The sequence below is a fragment of the Pithys albifrons genome, chromosome 16 (assembly GCF_047495875.1).
Source record: "Pithys albifrons albifrons isolate INPA30051 chromosome 16, PitAlb_v1, whole genome shotgun sequence".
NCBI classification, from domain to species: domain Eukaryota; kingdom Metazoa; phylum Chordata; class Aves; order Passeriformes; family Thamnophilidae; genus Pithys; species Pithys albifrons.
In genome coordinates, this window is record NC_092473.1 from 7,831,887 (window position 1) to 7,843,286 (window position 11,400).

General features: G+C 40.4%; 1 protein-coding gene across 1 annotated transcript; it reads left to right on the forward strand.

Annotated features, from left to right (window-relative positions):
• The first annotated feature begins 6,411 nt into the window (after positions 1-6,411).
• On the forward strand, positions 6,412-10,985 carry RSL1D1 (ribosomal L1 domain containing 1). Its single transcript, XM_071571543.1, has 9 exons — positions 6,412-6,518; positions 6,760-6,899; positions 7,329-7,467; positions 8,028-8,176; positions 8,310-8,411; positions 8,977-9,070; positions 9,151-9,279; positions 10,012-10,218; positions 10,452-10,985. The coding sequence occupies exons 1-9, from the start codon at positions 6,450-6,452 to the stop codon at positions 10,794-10,796; spliced, it is 1,374 nt and encodes a 457-aa protein (XP_071427644.1). The 5' UTR covers positions 6,412-6,449; the 3' UTR covers positions 10,797-10,985.
• Positions 10,986-11,400: the final 415 nt, after the last annotated feature.

Sequence of the window (11,400 nt, forward strand, 5' to 3'; positions counted from 1 at the left end):
CTATTAGTATTTATAAGAGCTGCATTTTGTGGGAGAACTGGGCCAATTAAAAAGTGCCAGTTATATAAATTACTCAGTTCACCCTGTCTTTAATTTAGAGGGCTGGATAATCCTTGCTGTTTTAAAGATCAGTCTGAACTGAGAGGGAGAAAGACTATTTAAATCCCTATGAATTTGCACATACCGAAATATGGGAGGGTCAGAATCAAGCACAGTCTGTAAATTTTTGCATATCAAAAGCAATGTAAGCTGATGAGAACCAGTGAAGTTTTTCTTGAGAAATTAAAGCAAAACTGGTTCAAAGTAAAGCTTACTCAGTACAACTTGAAGGAGCTGCATAATAAAACCCTATTTAGCTGCACTTTGGAAGTGGACTGTCTGCAATTGCTGTCCTGATTCTAGCAATTAGGATGAAGGCTAAGGGATTTTCTTCATTTCCCAGAGTATTACTAGTAATTATTAAAAGGTATCTTCAGAGCTTCTTCAGACTCCTTAACTAAACATTTTCAGTTGTACAATTGTGGTGAGCCCATCTTCTCCCCCAAAAGTTTACAGTCTTGTGACTGTGTCGGAATTCACAGATAACTCAAAACTGAAACAGATTTACCTTTTCTGGGGTTTGTTTTTTTTGTTTGTTTTGTTTTGGGGTTTTTTGTTTGTTTCTTTGTAACTGTGGAACTCCCATTCATTTCACTTACAGCTACATTGTATGGACAGAAGAAGTTATTGTCCTTCAGTTTCATATGACTACACTTGTAGCTACCGTAATGCATGGAATTTAAATAAATTTTATTATGTCTGCAAACCTCTGGGCTTTTATTTTTTTTGGTAAATTAGGGTTTAAAAGTAATTTTTTTCCCTGCCAAGAGAACAAAACCCACAGTTCCTTGGATCTTAAACTAATGAAGAAATTAAAATCCAAGGAAAATTACTGTCTTATTCGTATTCTGGACTGATTGCCAGATACCTGACTGCTGTCTTGATGAGCTCATGGATTTGAAATTTGCAAAGACCACTATTGGAGAATACTTACTTAGGTTCCTAAATTGTTAGATCTTTTAAAACTTTTTTTTTAAGGCATTGAAATGCATCTGAAGAGTACATGATGCTCCAGCAGAATTTTTCCACTTTTGAGCGAACTTAATGAGGGATTGTAAAACCTCATTATTATGAGGCTGGACTGAATATTTATTATTAAACTGAATAATCATCTGGTGGGTTGGAATATCAGTAGATAGAAAGTCTGAGTATTTCCCTTACTCATCCCATCTAGTGCATTTGATTACATTTCCATAAATGCAGTTAATGTCACCTTGTCTGTAAAGGGAGGCTGTGTTATTACAAATCCATTAACAGAATCCACATTATGCAATTAAAGATATTTCTATCCTGTAGGAAGTTTATATTTGGGTATAAAATATTTCCATTCTATGGCAGATATACTGATATGAAAACATAATAATAAATCTGCACAAATTTGGCTGCATTTTGGGTAGAAGAGCTGGAAGTACATTGTGTTTGAATAGTCCTCAGATCACATCTCAACTTTTTCATTTCATCTCCATTCTACATTTTGTAGTCCCATTTTTACTACTATTAAGTACAGCTAAATCTAGATGAAAGAAAAAAAGATAATGTGGCTTTGTTGGAAATAAATACTATTTGCTGATTCACTGATGTAATAAACTTTTTTAAATGACCATTTTGAATACTTCCTTGTGTGACAATGTGGTATGCTGCCTTGAAGATGAAACAAAACTAATGGAGCTGTGTGACCACACCAGTTGGGAGGAAGAGGGAAAAGAAGGAACTGGAAGTTGAATTGAAGCTACAGGAACAGCAGAAGCACTGCCAGGGTAACTGTGCTTGCACATGACACTGGCAGAGCATTCCTGGATCCTGACATGGCTGGAACTCACACCAGCAAAACTGAGAGTGTTTCTGCAGAAAGGAGGAATTTGGGTGGGTTTTTCCCCCATTAAAACAGCAATGAGGATTGTACCTATTTCCCTCTGATTGCTGCCCAAAGTTTCTAGTGTAGATATGGCTTGTTTAGCCATGATGTAACTTAGAAAACCAAAAAAATCTATAAAGACCTTGTATGTCTTTGAACTGAAAACCTTGGTATATGTAACAAACTAAATGTAAAGCAAAAAAAATCTGAATGTGCAACAGTACTAACTATTTGGCAACAGGAAAATATTTCCTTGTTTGTGTAAGTGACGAGAAGCAAAGCACACTCTGGAGAAATTGGTAACATTGCCAGCAGCTGCCCACCTGAAACCATTCCAGCCTCCTTGGTCATCTTTGCAGACAATCAGGAACTCAAACGCAGTCATGGTGACGCTGCTTTCCTGAGACACTTGCTCTGGTAGTAAATTGTATTCCTGAACAGCAGCAAGCTCTTGATGATGGTGTAACAGTATTGTAAGAAAAGCAGCTGCTTTAAGGAGGTTTATCCATGAGGATATTTGCTGGTCGTGACTTTCATGCCCCTCTGCAGATCTTTTTCAGTGGCATGAAAAGCTCAGTGAAAAGTGCTCAATGAACAACCTCTGTTTTAGACTACTTATGGCACCAGTCCATATATTAAAAATCATGTTAATTATGAGAAATGCGTTTTTATAAGTGTTTATTATTGAATCTTACCTAAGGAAAAAAAGATTGTTTCAATGTCCCAAGTACCCGATTCTGTATTACTCTGACTTTTGGGTTCTTAATGCAGACTGTTTAAATTATGATGATAAAGCAGATGAAATGTACTCCAGACAAGACTGTTTTCTTCCTGAACTGGTACTTAAAGGCTCTTACTTATTCTGCTGTTTTTGTATACCCTATAGAGGATTTGGTACAGAAAAATATACCAACAAAACTGGAGTTACTACTGAAGATTTTATATTGTGAACTTGTTTCTTTCCTTGTGTTTATTTTAACGCACTATGAACCTGACAAGACTTTTCCTCTGAAGAAATACTAGAAAAGATTCTAGTCTTAATATAAAATGGAAATTTATGCTAACAAACCCAAAATCTGTTGTCTGTGTATATATATCTTTGATAATACATATCCTTTCATTGCCTTTCCTTCCTGAAAAGTATCAACTTCCAGCACAAATTGGATTTTTCTACATCTCCCCTCAGTTACAAACATCTGAAAAAGTCCATGTACTTCTGAATAAAAGAAGTAATAAGAGACATACCAGGTGAAATGTTGGATGACAAAAAAGTACTTGGGGCAGTGTTCCTGTCACTTGTTAAGCCCTCTAGAAGTGGTGATAGGCACAGCGTTAGAACAGGAAAGGTCCTGTCACAGTGGCAGGAGCCTGTTCTGAAACAGTCTTGGAACAAGGGAATGACTTGCCCCACCAGCAGCCTGTGCCTGCCAGCCAGGGAACAGCTGGGGCTGCCACTGGGGCTGCAGAGGAACCCCACCTAAGGAAAACCAGTCTTGAACTCTGCATCTGGGGAGATATTCTCTTCTGAGGTCTCTTACAGAGGACTCCTTACTCCTGTTTTAATCTCTGCAGAGTCTTTGTGCTAGTTTTGTTGCAAGAAGTGCACTTACAGAGACCTGGGATTTTGACATCTGCCATCAAATAATCTGGAGGAACATAAACCTGGAACTTGAATAATTGTAAACCACAAAGATCTGTTTACAGCAGAAACAATTGCTATTTGTACTTCTCTTTTGCTATGAGAAAGTATAAAATTAGGCATACATGAGAAATACCTCATGTAAGTAATTAGGTAGAATTGTTTGCAATTATTTTACATCTTAGCATTTAAATCAGTGACACAAATGGCTTAAAGAAAAATATATATTTTCATAGTCAAAAAGGTTACATAGAGAGCTACAGCAGGATAGTGTACAGCAATGACACTCATCTAACAAACCTAATTTCCTTGCAGGAGTAACTGTAAATTGATGAACTTGCTAAATTAAAAGTGCACTCTTTTATACACATTGCATGCTGTATTAAGCTGAAATATTTCTTATCCAGAGATTAACTTAATTTTTCCAAGACAGCTCTGTTAGCTATGTCAAGTACCTTTAAGGAGAAAATGATTATACTAAGTCAGTTAAACCACATCTAGTAACATTCAGTCATGTCAGACCTAAAATTGTTCAGAAAAATGTACTTGGATGAGACTGATATGTGAAAAATTTGAATTTGAGTCACTAATAGTCCTTTTAGTTTTATCCTATTAATGCTACACTGACCCAGTACAGTCAGGCTTCAAATGTGCTGTTCAATCACATCTTACAAGACAAGCCTGGCTTATTTTCAGAGAGATGTTCCAGTCATCTGATTTTTTCTATTTTGTTTTAACATGTCACACTAGTATGCTGATGTTTTATTAAAATGCAGCTGCTCTAAAATATGCAAAGATGGAAGCAAGGCTAATACAATTATCAGAATATAAAACAGCACAGTTAGGATCACATGCCTAAATTCTACCAGTACTGAAAAGATTTTAACGAGTCTGCCCTCTTTGGCTACCCAGCATATTTCTCACCTTCAGTAATTTCTCTAATCAACACTTCATACAACAGGGGAACAAAGCATAGCTTTTCTTAGCCAGTTTCATTTATTTTGTTCAAATATCACAACAGGATCTAGGTTTTTTCACTCTTTAGAATCAATATATGTCCTTATAATTCTTTCATAAGTCTGGACATGTCTTGAAGCCATCAACTATCCCACTATTTCTGAAAAAAACACTAACAGCAGAATGAAAATATAAACTACATAAAGAAGCCTGTCACAAAACTAGGGTATTTTAGTTTCTTTACTGGCACACTGATGGAGCAACAAATTTTGTCGCAAGACATCTGATGGAAGGAATAAAAAACATAAATAGGCAAAGAGCAGGAAAAAATCTAGAGATAAGTGAATGACTCAGACTCCTGATTTCACGCATATTTAAGCCCTGGTTATGCAGAGCTGCGTTACCCAGGTAGCAGCTCACCTGTGTGGTGAATGCAGACAAGCCAGAGCTGCCAGGGCACACACAGCGCTCTGGGAATGAGGCCAAAATAACTCCAGGCTAGATTTTTATCTGAGAACAATGTATTTATCCAGCATGGATGGAATAAGCACCTCGCAATCAAGCTGCTTCCCTGTCAGTGTGTGCATTTCTAAACTGAACAGGAGATGCACCACTCCTGCCTTTATTAGTCATACATGAGGAAGAAATGGTTTGGCATGTGACAATCCGTGCCTGCCTCAACAGAAGGGACCCAGAAACAGCAGAGTTCAAGACGCAGTGTTTGAGGAAGATGAGGAGCAGAAGGCAGGCCCTGGACTCCATGACACACACACACTTTGGTTTATTCAGAGAACCTGCAGGCAGGATCCTGTGGGAGGCAGCTCTGAAGGGCAAAGCTGGCAGAAGGTTTAAGGTTGTCCTCCTCCAACTATAACAACAGTCCCTCCTGACAACTCAGGAAAACAAGTAATCTGTGAGGAAGGAGACTGGCTTAGCTAAACAGGGAAGTTAGAACCGCACTCCAGTGCAAAGGGACAGTAACACAGGAGGTAAAATTTGGGATACGCTTCAAAGAAGGAATCTGAAGACAATGCCCAATTAATTCATCCCAAATACGATGGCGGGGGGTTGAGCAACCAACTAAATGGGTTTGTTTGAACAGGGCTCTGAGGGCAGAGCTAAAGGCTTGTACTCTACCTGAATGCCAGTAATAAATGGAGTACTGCTAGGATTTATCCTGGGACACGAACTATTCAGTATCTCTATTAGTGACCCAAGCACGGTCACACCAAGTCTGCAGGTGGCATCAAACCTGGGGATCAATCCTTGCCCTTGAGGACACAGGCACAGAGGGCCCTGCACAGGTCACAGCGATCAGGCAGCACAAACCTGTCAATGCTCGACAAAGGGCAGCTGCAAGCGTGGATTTGGGACAGCGCAGCCCCCTGGGGCAGTGACCGGCCGGGCAGTGACCGGCAGTGAGCGGCAATGAGCGGCCGGGCAGGGAGCGCCGGGAGCGGCTCTGCCGGAGGCACCCGAGGGACAGCCCAGCTGAACAAGAGCCACCTGACCGCGTTCCCGGCGGGCAAAGGGGGACAACAGCATCCCTGCCTGGACCAGCGCAGCACCATCAATAAAACAAGGCGACTACAACTCCCCTTTTCCTAGCGTGAGGGCACTCTGCCATGGGCACAGGCCGCCCGGCCTTCCCTGGAGCCGGGAAGGACACAGCCCTGACCCCCGGCTGGCACTGCTCCGCTCCGAGGTGGCTGAGCCCGCGGCCGCGCTGGGCACAGCTGCGTGCGAGGGTAGGGACGCTGCTCCGGGAGCGCCATCGGCATCTCCGTCGATACCGCCACCGCCAGCCCCCTGCCCGCAGCCCCGCCCCGGACGGCCCCGCCATGCCCCGGAAAGGGCCCCCGCGCAGGCGCAGCCGCGGCACGTGGAGCCGGCGGGGCCATGGCGGGAGAGACGGAACGGCCGGAGCGCGGCCGGGGAGCCGAGAAAGAGCAGCTGGATCGTGCCCAGGTACCGGGGGGAGCTGGGGCAGAGCGCCTGGATCGTGCCCAGGCACCGGGGGGAGCCGGGATGAAGCCCCTGAAGCGTTCCCGAGGACCACGGGGAGCCGGGATGGAGCCCCTGGAGCGTTCGCGGGGAGCCGGGATGGAGCCCCTGGAGTGTTCGCGGGGGGTCGGGCGGGAACACCCGGAGCGTTCCCGGGCCGGCCCGGGGTTTACCTGCGGCTCTGGCCGCTGTGGTGCCGTTGCAGGTGAAGAAGGCGGTGGAGGCTCTCCTGGCTTTCTCTAGAAGCAAGGCCAAGGGAGACGCGCTGTTCCTCAACGAGGGCGAGAGCGTCCACCTCCTGGTGACGGTCTGGAAGGTCCCGCGGGTCGCAAAACTCATCAGAATGTAAGAAACTCAGCGCCGGCCTAACCCTGTGTGGTTACAGGGCTGCTCGTGTCCTTTGACTTGGAAAGAGCCCTTTGCTGATTCTGAGCGTAAGGGATTGGCTGCCACGGCCCCTCCTGGTCCTCCCGTGCCGAGGGTGAGAACGGCCGGGTTCGAGCACTGCTTTGCCCCCAGTTTGGTGTAACTGGGGCTGGGCTGTGCCATCCTTAAGCACAGAGCATACTGGTTCTGTGGTTGCCTTTCAGTCTTGAAACTCGACAAAATAAATCCCCCAAGGTTCCACTGAAGATGTTGAGTAGTTAACAGAATCTAAATACAAGAGCTTCCCTGTAGTTTTAAAGAGTAATGATCCCTTAGTGTAGATCTAGCTCTGGAAAAAAAATGCTTTCTCTTATTAGACATTCTTTGTCTGTGTCATTCTCATTGTAGACCACTGCCCCATGGCATTCGACCAGAAACAGCTGAGGTTTGCCTGTTCACAAAGGATGAGCCAAATTTATCAGCAGAACAGACTGAAAATCTGTACAGGAAACTTCTAATCCAGAATGGGATCAGAAGTATTAGCCAGGTAAGAGAGGTGCTTGGTGGCATGTAATTTCTCTTGTACCAAAATAAAAGGGACAGTAGTTGCTGTTTTCTTCTATTTAATACGGTAATCTCAATGATGCCAAGTTAATGATCTCTAGTAAGATTTTCCTGACTATTCAAACTGTAGTGTTTCTGAAATTCAACATTTAATCAGAATAATTTCTTCAGTTTGAAATAGAGTTTTTAGCAATCAGATAAAATTTTTAGATAAATGCTCAGTATTAAGTTTGAGTAAGCAACTAGAAAAATGCAGAATGTTTGAATAGAGTCCTTTGGACTGGATTGGATTGTTTATGCTACTAGTAATAAAATTATAAAATTATTTTATTGTATTTACTCTTGATTTAGATGTTACCATTTACTCAAGTTCAATCACTATGCAACAGTTACATATTGTTTGATTCTTAAAACAAAAGGAAAAGGATCAGTGCCTTTTGATTGTCTTCTGTATATTGAATCTAAAATAATTCTGTGCAGTTCTAAGAAGTGTTCTAGGCTGCCTTTTCAGCAGTGGGGACTAAACTGTTCCTTGCATTGCAGATCATCTCCTACAAGACTCTCAAAAAGGAGTATAAACTGTTTGAAGCAAAGCGGCGCCTCCTGAACAGCTTCGATCTCTTTCTGTCTGATGACCGAATCAGGAGGCTCTTGCCCTCACATCTAGGAAAACACTTCTATGAAAAGAAAAAGTAGGTCTTTGAATTTTGTAGATCCATTTTTCATTACCTTTTTTTAATACCAGATTCTTAGTAAAGCAGGGTGTTAGCTTTGCTTCAGGTTTTCTAATTATTTCCTTTTTTATCCTCTCCCTTTCTCTTTTAGGGCACCTTTATCTGTAAACCTGAAAGCCAAAGATCTTGCTAAGGAACTAGAAAAACATATCCAAGGGACTACACTCCCAGTTAACAACAAAGGGTGCTGTTAGTAAGTATGAATATATTAATACTTCACTTGAAGGATGGTTGTACCTTAACTGTAGCAATTTTGAGTTCTTTTTAGTCCCTTAATATGTGAATAAAATGTTAAAGGTCAACATTCCAAATAGGAGTAATTTTGAACCTTAACCTGTATAAAGAAATCAGTAGTTCTATTTAAGAAATTTTACTGTAAAATTCTACTTTTCACGTCTTTTTCCTTATACTGAAGGAATTTCTAGTCACCTGTCAGTGTCAAACAGCATGTACAATCTTAGAAAAATATTCCTGTTAAAAACTATTTTCAAAAAACTAGTAAAATTTTTTTCATATATTGTGTATCTAAATTGGTAATATGCTTCATAATATAAGGCAGAAGTCCCATATCCAAGTAAAATACAGGTGAATGTCTTCTAACTGCTATTACAAAAGATTTCTCCAATAGCCGTCCATCCTTTATGAAAGTAAAATAATTGTAGATAAATGGAATTTTTCCATTTCTGGGTATGCCTAAATACAGGTAACAAAGAGTGTTTATTTGCCCACATATAAATATTATTCATCTGTTGTTTCAGCACAACACGTATAGGTCACACTGGAATGAAAGTGGATGAGATCCTGGAGAATATCATTGCAGCAGCACAAGTGATTGCTAAAAAGTTACCAAAGGTACTGCTGATTGACTGTGTTAAAGCCAAGTTCACTCTTCAGCCTTGTTATTCTTACATAATGCACTGTTTTTGTTGCAGAATTGGAAAAATGTAAAAATTCTTCACCTCAAAACACTTAAATCAGTTGCGCTTCCAATATTTACTGCAAATGTCTCCAACCTGGATGAGCTTGACACAGAGCCACCTCTCAAAAAGAAGGAAGTAAAGGTAAAACAAATTTTCTCCAAACTTTGCATAAAGTCAGATTGGTGCATCTCATTCTTTGTCTTCCTTTTATGCATTGTAGTGTTGGGTTTAAACATTTTAGCAGTTGGTCCCAGGTGTTTATGGGTTAGGCCATCAGAGTCTCAGTGCTTCAATTTCTCAGTAATGATGAAATTATGGAAACTCCCTGAGGGATTGTAAGGCAAACTGGAAATGAATGTTTCTAGTCACAACTAAAGAGATGTGAAATTCAATGTTAGAACTTTGCTTGTATTGTTTATTCATATTTGCCTTCTGAAAATACACTCATTAACATATATGTGGATTCAGACTATGCATCTGTTTTTATTGGCTAATCAGTGGCATCTGAATAATTCATAAGCTCATATATTTGTACATATAGGGGGGCTTATACTTGTAAAAAAGTAATTGGCTATTCCTTTGTACTGAGTTCTGCTTGTGTTAGTTTGTCTGAAGTAAATTTGGAATCTGAATATTCACCTTAAAGACTGTAACCTTGACACTGTTATAGTTGTGAGATATTCACAATAACCTGCATGCCATGCATTTTTTTCTTATTTTACATATGGTTGATCAGTCTGGGTCTGTTGAACAAGAGTCTGTCTTTAAATTAATGTTGCTACACCTTCTAATTTTTAACCACATTAAAACAGTTATTATACATGTAGAAATATCATGGGGATTTGTCTGAGATAAACTTCTGATTAACTCTAGAAGGCAAAACCCAAGAAACCAAAGAAGACAGCTAAAAAACTGAAGTCAAGTCAAGTCACTGAGACAACTGGAAGTAAAGCTGCTGCTGCTACTCAGAAGTCTGAAATAAAAGAAAAAGAGGAAATAGTCCAAGAACCAGGTGAACATGATGATGAGGAAATTCCACAACTGGTGCCTATACAAACAAAGAGTCTAACTGAGCTGAAGGTAATTGTTTCATAATACTGCAAAACTCATATTTCAGTTAAAACTAAAGATTTTGAACTGTTTAAATTGTTCTTTTCTCTTTAGGGAACAGTGTGTGTTAACACATTTCAAGCACATGCTTTCAGGTTCATTGATAAAAAGGATTTGTCACTTACAATAATTTTCATTTTCCTGAAAAGCTTGAAATAACTTTCTTAAGTGGAAGGGTAATTTTTTGTCTCTCTTAAATACAGAAAACCAAACCAAGTGCAGGAAAGGTTGACAGCTTGGGCAAGAAAAGTAAAACACCCCTCGGGAAGAGAAAGAAACAGCCTCTTGTTCCAGAGACTCCAAAATCAAAACCTGATGTTACAGGAGAGCAAGCAGACTTGCAGCCATCACCAAAACAGAAAAAAGCAAAGCAGGTCAGCAAGCCAAAGGAAGTAACAAAAGAAAAAGACATGAAAAAGACTCCAAAAAAACCTGAAGCGAAGTCTTTTGCAACACCCAAAGCTGCCAAATCAATCCAGTCAGCCAAGAAGTCTTCAAAATCACTGAAACAAGCACCCAAGAAAGGGCGAGTGCCACAGTCAGCGTGAATAGTGTCTGTTGTAACAGTTTGTAGTCATTCAGTGGTGTATTTTTAGTAAACAAATATATTGACAAAGTAAAATACCTTCTTCAGAAATCTGATCCCAAGGGTTTTTTCCACCAACATCTGTAATGATTCGTTTCTTTCCCTTCTAATTTACAAGCTGGTACAAATAAACTCAGTCTTAACAGCCCTATCAGTTTTTACTTATTCCTGACCCAGAACAAAAGCACCCAAATTCTTCAAGTGTCAAAGGGCAGGGAGGGGACTATTCCAGGGAAAAAAGGCTGAGAAATACTTTATGTGACATTTCCTGAAGCATAGATTGGTACAGATGGGGTCTGAAGCAAGAAGAATGCATGCCAGAAGCAGCAATCTGCATGTACTCTTAAAGGGGAAATAGTTGCTACCACTTTTTCCTCTGATTTTTTTCAACATAATTAGGACAGGTTGACATCTGTTGATCTTACTACACATATTAAAGTTACCAGCCCAATACCAAGCCAAGCAATATAATTTTTAGCTGTTCTTATCTAGGATACTTGTGTGTTAAAAAAAAGGCACAAAGCAAATTTTCTTTAACCATTTATAATTTGTGACATCAAGCTAAA

Excerpts from the sequence above, each read along its gene's own strand:
- RSL1D1 (XM_071571543.1), top strand. The coding sequence starts at position 6,450 with ATGGCGGGAGAGACGGAACGGCCGGAGCGCGGCCGGGGAGCCGAGAAA. Across the intron at positions 8,177-8,309 it reads CACTTCTATGAAAAGAAAAA|GGCACCTTTATCTGTAAACC; the intron begins GTAGGTCTTTGA and ends TTTCTCTTTTAG. Across the intron at positions 9,071-9,150 it reads TTGCTAAAAAGTTACCAAAG|AATTGGAAAAATGTAAAAAT; the intron begins GTACTGCTGATT and ends TTTTTGTTGCAG.